At 37.3% G+C, this 14,015-nt stretch overlaps 1 protein-coding gene across 1 annotated transcript in view; it reads left to right on the top strand.

The window, feature by feature from the left end:
- LOC101405959 (membrane-bound transcription factor site-2 protease) overlaps positions 1-11,489 on the top strand; it is a 35,503-nt gene extending 24,014 nt beyond the window's left edge. The window contains exons 8-11 of the mRNA XM_004435194.2: positions 4,730-4,824; positions 5,178-5,373; positions 7,307-7,382; positions 8,559-11,489. Coding sequence (XP_004435251.1) covers positions 4,730-4,824; positions 5,178-5,373; positions 7,307-7,382; positions 8,559-8,781 — 590 coding nt within the window. The 3' untranslated portion in view covers positions 8,782-11,489. The remainder of the gene's footprint in view (positions 1-4,729; positions 4,825-5,177; positions 5,374-7,306; positions 7,383-8,558) is intronic.
- The last annotated feature ends 2,526 nt before the right edge of the window (positions 11,490-14,015 follow it).

Below are 14,015 nucleotides of genomic sequence, written 5' to 3'. Positions count from 1 at the left end.
TTTTTGGGCGGACTATTTTCCTGACAAATATCTTGCAGGCTTTCTCTTTATTTTATTTTATTTTTATTTATTTATTTTTTTGTGAGGCAGATCAGCCCTGAGCTAACATCCATGCCAATCCTCCTCTTTTTTGCTGAGGAAGACTGGCCCTGAGCTAACATCTGTGCTCATCCTCCTGCACTTTATATGGGACGCTGCCACAGCATGGCCTGACAAGCGGTGCATCAGTGCGTGCCCGGGATCCGAATCTGGGCCACCAGCAGCGGAGCACACGCACTTAGCCACTATGCCACAGGGCCGGCCCCACAGCCTTTCTCTTTAGTTTGAGGGGACAATCTTCATTTCATATACTATGCATAAAGCTAAATTCCTTTTTTCTTTCCTTAAAGCATTGTTTTGAGTAATTAAGACTGTACTCAACAAGTCCAGTATTTGAACTACATTTTAAGGAGTATGAGATTAAATACTAAAGGCAACTGCTCCTTAAAATGAAGCTGTGAGCCCAGACTCAGGCACCCCTTTGAACAGCCTATATTCCTATTCAAAAGAGGTAAGGGTATATGCCCTTAACTGCCTGGCAATGGGAATATTGTCCTGTCTTACATATCTCTAACTGAAATGAGAAAAGACCTTTGCTGACCTAGTTTAAGATAATAAAAGGAAAACTCCAAGAATCTTTTCCACATATTTTGAGTACCCAGATTGTTTTTATGCCCAAATCTTCTCTGTTTGGAAAAAAAGTGTCTGCTTTTGCATTGTGAACATCAAGTTATGATCCAAGGTTTCTTTGCTATCCTAAATTGAAGAGAGAGAGAGAGAGTGTGTGTGTGTGTGTGTGTATGTGTTTATAATTTTTTAACTACTTCTTACTAGATGATGCTGGTATAAAGTCTACTGTAGAACTAAGAATAAATAGTCTTGCCTCCCTGTGTTGGAGCTCTAGCTACATTTATATATTTATTAAGCTAGGTTAAGAAAATTGTTCAGTTCATTTTAGTGATATAGAAAGTAGTGGGGACTACGAACTATAGATTGGAAAAGTTTCTTCTCTCCAGCCTTATTCAAAAATCACCTCTGATCTAGACCATCTTTTGAAGACTAGACTATTTCTATGAGTATCTTAAGGCCCATCTTAGGGTATATTCAGAATATGCAGGTTCTCCCTGTAGTGTAATTATGAAACTGATCTGGTCTTAATTTTCCTAATTGTTTCCCAGTCTGGGGAGATATAAGGGGCAATTCTAATCTCCTAAAGTGAAATTGAACCCATGAATGCCTCTGGGACCTCCTGTTGCAGTCTTGAATGCTCCTTCCAAAGTAGAATTGGATTGGCCTTTCATGCTTGATAGCAGTATACTAATGTGAAAATTATCTGTGACGTCCCCATCTTACATATTAAGAATTGTGTCACAGAAATGGGTTAAGTGACGTGTCCTTTAACGTGACCCGGTAGAAAAGATTCTAAAAATATTGTTTTAGGGCCGGCTCCGTGGCTTAGCGGTTAAGTGCGCGCGCTCTGATGCTGGCGGCCCGGGTTCGGATCCCGGGCGCACCCCGAGGCACCGCTTCTCCGTCCAACGCGAGGCCGAGACCCACGTACAGCAACTAGAAGGATGTGAACCTATGACATACAACTATCTACTGGGGCTTTGGGGGGAAAAAAAATGAATAAATAAAATCTTTAAAAATAAATAAATAAAAATATTTTTTTAAACCTACAACTTTTTTTAAATTGATAAACAGGGAAATATCAAGTTTACTTCTTACATGGTAACAAAATATTTAGCTCTTTATTGAAAAATTCTGTATGTCAAGAGGTACTTAATCTTGTGAGGGCAGCCACAGCCATGGATTTATGTTTTGGTTGGAATAATCAGCATAGGAAGAAGCCATAACCCAGAGGTCACAAATTGGTAGTAGCCTAGAGGCCAAGTCCAGCTTCAGGGGATGTATTTTGTTTGGCTTGCACAGTGTTTTTAAAATTTTTAAATGGCTGCCAATATTTAAAATTCAAGGGGTTTCACATGAGGGTCCAGATTTCTGATTTCTCTTAGAATAAAATGGATGGTCTCTTGAATCTGGGCCCCAAGTTAAGTGGCCTGGCTGCTAACCCCTTAGAACAGGGTATATATTTTTTAATTCATCACAGTCCCCACCACTTCCTGTTTTTGCCATACACTATCCACCTCCTTTATTTGGTATCTGCTTGGCACCTTTAAGCGTTTATGTTACCAGAAATGCTGTATCAACAGTGATATCAAATTCTTGACTTTCAGTTCTGTATTGTATATGATCCTCCAAGAAAAGTTAGTGATCAAGCATCAGATATAAATTTTTAAAAATAATTGCCGATACAAAGGCAAGTAGCATAGAACATCATTTTACATATTCAGTGTATATTGAGTAATCCACCTTATATAAGACACTGAGAAATCTTTCCCTCAAGGAGCACACAGTCTAATCAAGGAAACAGACCAGAGAAGATTTGGGCATAAAAACAATCTGAATACTCAAAATATGTGGAGAAGATTCTTGGAGTTTTCCTTTTATTACCTTTTATTACAGTACAATTACAGTACAAATGTAAGTAATGACAGGAAATATTGGGAGTTGTGAAAGTTGATGGCAGTCAGTCTTGACTGAGATGAGGACAGGTTTCGTAGCAGCAGCTTTTGAGATAGGCTTCAACAGTGAGTTTAATTTCAAGATGCCAAGATAGAAATGAACCTCAGGACCATAGACTAGAAGGTGGTCAGGGAACTGCTAGTCATTTGGTTCAGCAAGAGTATGAGATAAGGTGATTTAAAAAAGTGGATATCTTTACATTTTAGGCTATTGAGTTTAGAATTTATTTGGGAGCAGTGCAGAGTCTGGAAATTTCAGATTAGAGGCGCTACAGTCTCAGAGTTGTACATTGGAAGGTTAATCTGAAGCATTCGGTATGTAGGACAGCTTTGCGTATGAGAGCTAGGTGGTAAACAAACCATGCGCTAGGACTTACTGTTCAGATGGGTCAGGTGAGGAGGAATTAGTGTCTACACTCAGGTGGGAATAGATAAGGAGAACAATAATGGGGAGGTAAAAATTAGTGGGACTTGGCAGCTGATCAGGGAGAATACTGAGGGTTTTAGCCTGGATTGATTAAAAAAAATCCTAAACAACTTTTTACCATATACTTTACGATTAGGGCTGACGAGTGATTATAAGCACAGGTTTGTCTGTGCCGTTAGGTGTTTACAGTTTCCTTTCCTATTTTAAATATTACTCATCACCCAGGATTTAAATATCCGTTCAGTTACGATAAGAAAGCAAAACAAAACTACCCACACAACTAGCCATTGCAGAGGAGAAATGGATGCATCTGTTAGTTTGCTTCGTCTCTTTTGTTCTTCACTTTGTGTTGCCAGGGAGAGAGAGCAACAGTGCGTGGCTAGGGAGATCCAGTCTAACCAATACAAGATGTCTTCCTCAAATAATGTAGTAAAAAAAAAAAAAAAAAAAAAAAAGATTTAAAAACAAACAACCTTTGGATGAAATACAAAATCCTTATAAAATCACATTGCATATCAACTAACATTTTCATGCTAGTGCCCCTGAAGACACTCTTGTTTTTTTTTGTTTTTTTAATAATTTTATTTATTTATTTTTCCCCCAAAGCCCCAGTAGATAGTTGTATGTCATAGCTGCACATCCTTCTAGTTGCTGTATGTGAGACGCGGCCTCAGCATGGCCGGAGAAGCGGTGCGTCAGTGCGCGCCCGGGATCCGAACCCGGGCCGCCAGTAGCAGAGCATGAGCACTTAACCGCTAAGCCACGGGGCCGGCCCTGAAGACACTCTTGTAATAAAAGTTTTTTGTGGTACTGGAAATCAGAGATAACTTTACTCTTGAGTCTGTCTGCTTCAGCATATCTGAGTATGGTAATATGTATATATAAGACTCTAAGTTTAATTGGTCCTTGCCACACGTCAATTTTTGCTTTATGGGTTTGATGTGCTGCATGCAGGAAACCTTCCAAAATAAATACATGGAAATCATTTTTTGTCCCGCCTGTATCAGTGATTTAGCTTCCTTATTCTGCCCTAGATATAAGTGAAGCAGTCTGCCAAAGAACTTGAAAAAATAAATGAATAATGGGAATAAACAGTTGCCCTGTTTTTGTTGTCTTCCAAAAATGGTAACTGCATTACTGGTATGCAGGCAAATATGTGCACATCTGTGGGGTGAAATTGGGCTGACCTGGTTCTATGGGAAAAGCCCCAAGGTAAGCCTGGAGGTGGGATAGATATTTGATATAATAGGGATGTCCTTAGGGATGAGAGTCTCCTAGGCATCCTCTGGCCCACTCTGCGAACACCACAGCACAGGAGCTCGGTAGTGATAGTAGATCAGCGGCATTAGAGCATCAAATAGTGGCTCATTAAATATTTGTGCTTGACTAGCTGAGACCCTAGAACTCCAGCTTTATAGTTGGTAAGTTTATATGAAGACAGCTAACCTAGGGTAATTGCTGCTTCTTGATTTCAAATTGAACGTATCTCTCTTTATAATGTAAAATCAGACTGCAGCGAGTAGCCGGCAAGCTGAACTCTCAATTATGCATTTATTTCCTAATTCATATGCATTTTCCTTACTCTTTTTGTCTTGAAAGCAAAATTTTTATTACAAGTGTACTTCTGTATAATGGACTCTTTTTTTATGATGGATTCTAATAAACTATTTCTCTTTAGCATACAAACGGCTAGATGGTTCGACTGAATGTTGTAACAATCACAGCCTTACAGATGTGTGCTTTTCCTACAGAAATAATTTTAATAAGCGTTTGGTAAGTTGTCCCTGAAGCAGTCTTGCTTGTCTGATATAATTATTAGAAAATAAGCATATACACACATAGAACTAAAATGGAATCTATGAAAACTCCCTTTTGTATCATTTTATTAAAATGTCTACATTTCACATGTCACGTTTCATCTGAGAATCTTTAAAAATTTATAATGGTAATATCTTATTTGGCCAAAGTGGAATACTTGAATCTAATTTATAGTAGGTGCACATAAATGGCATTTCTTTTATATGAACTTCATTTCTAATATGCTAGGTGACATGAAAGATATTGAAGGAATGTAACTTGGTGTTCTTCTTGTTAATAGTATTGACTAATTAATATTTTATTCATAGCATACATGTCTACCTGCCCGGAAAGCAGTTGAAGCCACCCAAGTTTGTAGAACCAATAAAGATTGTAAAAAAAGCTCAAGTTCAAGTTTCTGTATAATACCTTCTTTGGAAACTCATACTCGTTTAATAAAAGTGAAACACCCGCCTCAAATCGATATGTTGTACGTAGGACATCCACTACACCTTCACTACACAGGTAGGTATTATTGTGGTAGACCCTCAAAAAATCGTTAAGGTGGCATATATTCTCAGTGGTAGAAACACAGTACAAATCCTTGCATTAGTTTTGTTTATTTTAAATTTGATCACTTTTCAAAGTCTTGTTAACTCGTTCTTAAGTGTTAAATGAAATTTAGGCAGTAGAGAAATAATCCAAATTTAAAGCAAAGAGGAGCTGAATCCCATGTCTGCCTATGAAGGGTAACACATTTTTCCTTCACTACCATTTATGCCAAGGTCACATAGATGATCTCTCAGATATTCTCTGAGTTTTTAAAATTTATCCAAGCTCCCAAAACAGTGGCAAGAGCAGCATACCCCAGGGAATGCCAGGAATCATAGTAATAGGATTATAAGGTAATTTGTGCATGACACATGAATTTTATCTGAATATAATTTCAAAACCAGGCCAGCATAGTTGTTTCAGCGTGGCAACGTGATTGGACTAAATATATAGCTTCACCATATGGCTGAAGATCATATAGTCTAACTCATTTTGTTGTACAAAATCTTCTTATGTTTCTTTTATTATAACAGTTGAAATATAATTCACATACCATATAATTCACCATTTTAAAGTGTACAATTCAGTATTTTTTAATATATTCAGAGTTGTGCAGCCATCACCACAATCAAGTTCCAGAATATTTTTATCACTCCAAAAAGAAACCCCATACCCATTAAGCAGTCACTCCACATTTCTCCTCAACACCCTCCAGCCCTTGGCAACCACTAATCTACTTTCTGCTTCTATAAATTTGCCTGTTCTGTACATTTCATATAAATGGGATATTTTGTGACTGGCTTCTTTCACTTAGCATGTTTTCAAGATTCATCCATGTTGTAGCATGTCAGTACATCATTCCTTTTTATGGCCGAATGCTATTCCACTGTATGGACATTTTCTTGATACATTCATCAGTTGATGGACATGTGAGTTTTATGTTACTCTTCAAAAAAGACTCTCATTGCTTCATAGTCATATCCTCAGATACAGCCTCAGTCATTATTTATTAGTGTGGCACTAAATGACTCTAGAGTGCAAATATTAGATACATCCTCAACAAATGAAGAAATATCCCCTCTTAGGGTAATTCAGAAATATGTACTATGGGTTCTACCTAATTACAGGAGAGTTTTTAAATGTTTTGAACAAAAACAGGACTGTGGATTCCACAGAGTAGAAGAGACCTTAAAAATTCTCTAGTCTTGGGGCCGGCCCGGTGACATAGTGGTTAAGTTCGCACGCTCTGCTTCAGTGGCCCGGGGTTCACAAGTTCGGATCCCAGGTGGGGACCTATGCACCGCTCATCAAGCCATCCTGTGGCAGCGTTCCACATTCAAAATAGAGGAGAATCGGCACGGAGATTAGCTCAGGGCCAATCTTCTTCAGCAAAAAGAGGAAGATTGGCCACAGACGTTAGCTCAGGGCCAATCTTCCTTACCAAAAAAAAACAAGTTCTCTAGTCTTAATCCTTGTTTTAGCAATGAAGAAAAAAACAAGACCAGAAAGAGGTTAAGTGGCATAATACTTGGACTGAATGTGTTTTTAAGGTTATACCTCTTTGAAAGGGTAAGGACTCTTTTGATGTAAATTCTAGTGTGTTTTTTAAGTCAGTCTCTGTATTTGGTAGTCATACTTGGTATATAGTCAGTCTTATCTTAGTCTTACCTCAAAATGTAAGTACACACTGGGACATGAATTTCTGTATTCCACTATTTTTATTAAATCTTCTAGAATAATGAATTGTTTTTATATGTGGGGCATATAGCCTGCCTGGATATGTTTGGGAAGGGTTTTCTCAACCAATTTAATAGGCTAGTCCAATTTTTGACCATATGGTAACATTCGTAGTGCTGTTGTTTATCTGTATGAATAATATACATTATTTCTTATTTTTCTTTTTTAGTGAGTATCACCAGTTTTATCCCACGTTTCAACTTTCTAAGCATAGATCTGCCTGTGGTTGTGGAGACATTTGTCAAGTATCCTTTCTGGTGTGGAAAATGTTTTAAAAGTATGTTACTTGGAACTTGATCAGTCTTACCTTAAGTAGAGCATGCTTAGACCTTACAAGTATCAATTAATTGCTAGCAACTGAAAAAGAGACTTTAAAGTTGAAAAGATCAGATTGTACCCAGAAGGGAAAAAAGTCAGAGGAGAGTGATCAGGAAGGGAGAAACATTAAGATACGGAATGGAAGGAACCCAGAATACAAATTGAGAGTTGAATTTACAGATCTAAAACCTTTTTAGTAATTTTATAAAGGATGAAAGTTTCAACTACTAATGAGGTGGTGAATTCCAACCCTTCTGAGCCTGTTAGCTCTGACCAGATGGATGAATGCGTAAGGGAGATCAAACTGGTTTCCACTACTAAAATAGCAATTCAGAGGACAAAATCTCATGTGTTCTTTAGCATATTATGTTTGCATATAAAAGATGAAATTTTTAAAACACTGATCATTATGTAGAATTTGAATAAACTGAACAGTTTGGGAGGGTTCTTTATTTTTGTCACTTTTAAATCTTTTTCATTTCTTTCCTCAATGATTTTCAAAAAAGTAAAATAGAAAACAAATGACCAGTTACTAAAAAATGTGTACAATCAAGATTCTACCTTGTAGGCTGCAGCTTTGTTTCAGGGAGATTTATGCTATAACCTTATAGATGGCAATAAAATAGAGTTATAATATATATTTATGTTACATATTTATGTTATATCCTTATACATGATAGTAAAATAGAGTTCAAGGGGCCAAAATCTTTATGTTTCCTAATATAAGGTAATACTTTGTAAGGATCAAAAAATAATTTTCCCTTATTTCTTGTTCCTGCCATATTCCCTTCCCTTGTTGTATCATTAAAGGATTAGAAAGACTTAGTCTTCCTAGGGATTCATTATTGATTGCCTTATTTTGCCAGTGGTTGGCCTTTATTTTTCGAGTCAAGGTTTTTGAACTTTGAAATAATACAAATCATTTGTTTTAAATAGTAGAGATCTAAGAAGGAATGGCCTGTACTGGTGGGCAGAGATTTAAAGAAAAGAGGGAAGTCAACTGTAATCTCAAATCCAGTCCTAATAAAATATCTTCTTCTGACTTCCAGAAATGTGGTTTCCACTCACATCTCACAGTTGACTCCTTAACTGATTTTACCCAGGTACCTGATTTCCCTCTCAGGAGCTCTGGCTATTGTTAATGCAGTACCCTGCTTTGCTTTGGATGGACAGTGGATTTTAAACTCTTTTCTGGATGCTACCCTTACCTCAGTGATTGGAGACAATGATGTCAAAGATCTGATAGGATTTTTCATCTTGCTTGGTGGCAGTATACTTTTGGCTGCCAATGTGACCCTGGGACTCTGGATGGTTACAGCGCGGTAATATTTGCACTCATCTGACATAATCTTTGAGTTACAGTATACAATATTGAAAACCTTACTTGATATTAAACATAAAGTGTTTCCTTAAAATTACATTTTAGCCAACAACTTTAAACTCCTCGTATATCAGAGTATCCAAACTCTGGGATAGGGGATAAAGAGAAGAAATAAAAGGCATAGTTCCTGACTACATTCTAGTTTTAAAGACTGAACTTACAAACTTCAGGAGCTTGTGGAACAATTTCTAAACAAATGTAAATTCACGTTAAACCATTTTTGTGTGACTATATACTGTGTTGAAGTAATGTAAAGGAAAACAGAATTGGGTGGAATTAATTGGGGAAAACTTCTTGAAAAAGCATCATTAATCCAGATATGAAGGCTACCAGACTTTGGCCAAATGGAAAGGTGAGCATTTTCTTGGCCTATATCTCTTGTCCTTTGTCTTGTTTGAAAAGTATTTTAAAATTTATTAGTGTATTATTTTATACTCTGACAACTGAGGTCTGATTATAATTAAATTAATAAAAGTCTATAAAAGAATCTGCTGACACGAAAGGGAAAATCTTTGTCAAATGATGCCAAATAAGTGAACAAAGTAGTAAGTGGGGCCTATAATATCCTGAGACATGTTTTGCCTCACAAGAGTTGCCTCTTTGATAATGTATCCGCATACCCTCATAAAGCAGCACTAGCCTTGACATTCTCAGTGAGCTCCAGAAAGTGTCTCCTACCTGCAGCATGTGAGCTGAGGCAGTTAGGGCTGAACCTCGGAACTGAGCCGGGTCTTCCGACAAATCACAAGACAGATCACAGGACCTTCTGCAGTCCTGGTTCCCATTCTCTATAGAGCTTTGAAGCTTGGAACCCTTCCAGGGTAGACATTTTCTCTTGTGCTGCTGTGCCTATCTGGGGGCTAGCTCCTGGGTTCCTGTCTTCAAGAAGCAACTGCCTTAAGCCCTGAACCATACTCTGTCCTCACCAGTGGGTCCCATCTTTCAAAGTGTTGGGTAATTAAACACCTAGTCCTTGCTTTCCATCTTTCCCGTAAGCTACCTCTGTGGGTCCACGGAAGACTTGGTAGTACAGGGAGAACGGCTACAAGTGAGTACAAACCTGGATTTGCCAGAGCCTGGGAACTGACTCAAGCCTGAAAGAGCCCACCTAGTTCAAGGTCTTTTGTACTGGAGATGCAGCCCTGGGAGATCTGGGAGGTCAACAAGCCACTGTGAAACTATTGGTCTTAGAAGTGTATGAGCGTGTCATTTCTTTGATGAAAAATATGTGTTTCTCTCATACACTCAAACATTAACAGTCATGTGTCCAACTTCTTCACTAAATGAGCTATTCCACGGGGTTCACCTTTTTCAGATCATTGAGTTGCTCTTTAGGCACTAAAACTTTTTAATCATTTTTAAGAAACTCTTTAGATTGTATTAAAAAGTTGTCTGCTTTCTTAAACAGAAATTATACAGTAAATATAATTTTAACATTTTTGTTAATGACTCAAGGTCATCAGTTATTACCATTACTAAAACCATGCAAATTATTGGTTTATCCCAGGAAAAAGGCATTTGTTCGATTCTTAGGCAGACAGTCAATCAAGATCCAAGTGTGTTAGCAGAGTGATGCTCAGACCTGTTCAGAGCTTGGGGAATGCCATGAAGTACTTACATAATTAATTCGATTACATGAACTAAGGAGTTTACTAATGAAAATGTTGTATATGTGCAGGTCAGTTTTTTAAAAACTGAGAAATTTTAATAGAGGAAGTCCTACCCATTAACTTTTTCTGGGTGAGAAAAAAAGCAAACACCTCATTTTCTTGTAGCTTTTCAACGCCTTGGTCTGTTGCTCCATAGGGTCAGGATTTGGGAACCACTCTAATAGGATATTGAGCAGATCAGTCCCATTTGTATAGAAATGGCCTCATCGTGTAAAAAAGGAAATGTTACATGTTGTCTCTTCAGCTTGATGGTGGGTACTTCTAGAGCAAGGACCGTGTCATGCTCATCTCTGCATCCCTGGCACAGTGCATGAGACATCAGAAATAATAAATGCGATTGAATGGATGATGATTGGTGTTATTTATGCATTAGAAAAGCATGTTTCTATTTAAGTAAGTTGTAAAAAGTATTATTGAATATTTACTGTAAATATATGTTAACATAAAAAAATAACTTGGAAGGTCTTTGTGTCCCTGATATATTACCATCTTTATGAAAATAATCCATTTTGGTTTCTGAGGAGCGATTAGAAAAATGAATTATTTTGAGGATTTGAAGAAAGTGTTCTTTGTGATGTCACTTTGTTCAACAGTAAAATTTTATTTTCAGTGTTCCTACTCTGTGTTGTTTACATTTTTGAGGGTTTTTTTAAATCACCTACAATCTATAAAGAATGTATATATTCTTTTTAGCATCTCAGTTTGAAAAGACATGCAGTTAAACTTGACTTTTTGATAATCGCTCTTATAGGTCATTGTCTGTTCTAATGGTAAATTGTGAACATCTGCTTCATGGGTATGTGGCTCTCAGTCATTAGTTTGTCCTATGGTATTTATTGAATGTCCACATAATAATGGTGCACAGGTATTTTTTTCTATAAATCTTTCGACTGTTCTGTAATTCATTCTTAGGATTTAACTTGAAGATGCCATAGTTGCTGGCATTTGATGTTTAGCAATAAAAGAATAAATGTGTACCAGCATTCTATGTTTTATCATCATCTATGTGTTGTCTTTCTTTAAAAAATTGTATTCTTTTCTATCAAAATTGTTCCCTTTACATACATCTTAGTTGTTTTTAAATTTCTGATTCTAAAAGCAGTGTTCAGTTTTCACTCAAGCACTCTGTATATGAAAGTTGTCTCAGGCCATGGAAAAAAGTCTTTTTAAAATGAGATTCCTGTGCTCTTGCTACTGTTTTGGAAATGGCCTGTTTATGGATAAAGAAAGAGGACTAGCATGTTTCCTTTCATTAGTGTCTGATAGGAGTCTTCTCTAAGTCTATATTTTTAGGAATTTGTGAAAGAAAAGCGTTTCAACTATGACATTGGTTCTTCTTGACCTTTTGTACAGAGCCAACCTCTCTGGCATGCGTGCGCGCGTACACACATTCTCTTTCTAGATTACTAAGGGCTAGATAAATAGGCTGGAAATTTAGCCCAATTCCTGATTGGCTAGCCTCATTCCACTCCTCCTTTTTGCCTCTGATCCATCGTACTATGGTTAAGAGTCACAAGACTAGGGCCGGCCCCGTGGCTTGGCGGTTAAGTGTGCGCGCTCCGCTGCTGGTGGCCCGGGTTCGGATCCCGGGCGCGCACTGGCGCACCGCTTGTCCGGCCATGCTGAGGCTGCGTCCCACATACAGCAACTAGAAGGATGTGCAACTATGACACACAACTATCTACTGGGGCTTTGGGGGAAAAAATAAATAAATAAATAAAATTATTAAAAAAAAAATAAGAGTCACAAGACTAGACGACTGATTATCTAAACCAGTTTTTAGATAAGACCAGCTGCTTTTTTTAGCAGCTTTATTGAGATATAAATACCATAAAGTTCACCTGTTTAAAGTGTGCAATTCAATGTAGACTATTTTTCTTTTCATGACTAATCAAACAATAGTATACATATGCTTTAGTATAATCTAACCTTTTAAGTAAATGAACATGTGATAAAAGACTGGGAAGAAAAAAAACGTTTCGGTTATTTCACAGCTATTTTAACTCTGAAGTGGTTTTCAGCACTGGAATAGAGTTGAATAACAAATTTATTTTTAAGGTAAAGCATGTGGATATACTTTCTTTGAGACAATAAGCCTTTTTAATCAGTGCATCTGCAAGCTACTCTTGCTGTTTAGGCCATACTAATTTGAATAATCCATTGTATACTTTATGAGCCCATGGCAAATGAATTCAATGAAAGGAAAGCCTCTATTTCAGAACCTAATGCTACAATAGATTATACTCAGGGTGGAGGTAGAAAAAAAATGGGTAAAGGAAGCTGCAATTCTAATTACCAAGCAGATTATATTGTGTAATTTAATTTCCCATTAAAGAGAGAAAAACACCCTTATATCTTAGTTTTATTTAGCTAAAGATAGATGGATAGTCAAAATTATCCCTTATTAACTGACTACTTCTCAAATTTTTCTACTGAAGTTCTTCTGACAATGTAGAGGAGGGAAAACACAGAAGAATTTAAGAGTAGAACCCTGTAATTCGCTCCTCATCCTATAAAATTGAAGTCTCGCTTTATTTTAAATTCATGTGAATTTTGCATTCCATTAATGAGGCATCATAAAGCCAATTTTCCTCTTAAAGATATGAAACTCTAAACTGTAAAAGAATTAGATGCTAAGAATATTAAGATTTTCTTCATGTCTAAAACACATTGGTAGAAAGTAGTTTCTAACAGCTAGTCTGTAGACTAGTGACAGTCTATGATGGTGTTTTTGTCTATTTGTAGTGAAATGAGAAAAGTAAAGAAACGTATATTGTCTCTAATTACAAAATAAAGAAAATGTATGTGTGTTATAAGGTTGCCTGCTACCGTTTATCAAAGAGCTCTTCTTTATTAGGAGTATGGAAACACATACTTAATTTCACTTAGCACTTCCAGATTGCTCTCCAGAATGGCTCCTGTAACTGACACTCATCAGCAAGGCGTGAGGGTTCCATGTTCCCCCACACCCCTACCTCCACCTGAATTATCTGACTTTCATGTTCTGACAAATGTGTTGGGTGCAAAATGGCATTTCCTTTTAATTTGCATTTCTCTGATTGTTACTAAAGTTGCACATCCATATGCTTGTTTAGCCGTTTGGATTTTTCATTCTGCCAATTGCTTATTGATATCCTTTGCCTGTTTTCCATTGAGTGTCCTAAATTTTTCTTACTGATCCATAGGAATTTCTTGTATATTCTAAATTAGGGGTCGACAAACTACAATCTGCAGGCAAAATCCTGCTCACCACCTGTTTTTGTAAATAAGGTTATATTGAGGGGCTGGCCTGGTGGTGTAGTGGTTTAAGTTCACAGACTCTGCTTCGGCAGGCTGGGGTTCACTGCTTCGGATCCCGGGCGTGGACCTATGTACTGCTCATCAAGCCATGCTGTGGTGGTGTCCCTTCTACAAAATAGAGGAAGATGGGCACAGATGTTAGCTCAGGGCTAATCTTCCTCAGCAAAAAGAGGAAGATTGGCAATGGATGTTAGCTCAGGGTTAATCTT

Source organism: Ceratotherium simum, chromosome X (assembly GCF_057802395.1).
Source record: "Ceratotherium simum simum isolate JZ-2026a chromosome X, ASM5780239v1, whole genome shotgun sequence".
Lineage (NCBI taxonomy): Eukaryota > Metazoa > Chordata > Mammalia > Perissodactyla > Rhinocerotidae > Ceratotherium > Ceratotherium simum.
The sequence above is the reverse complement of the archived record's forward strand: the minus strand, read 5'-3'. Positions and strand labels throughout refer to the sequence as shown.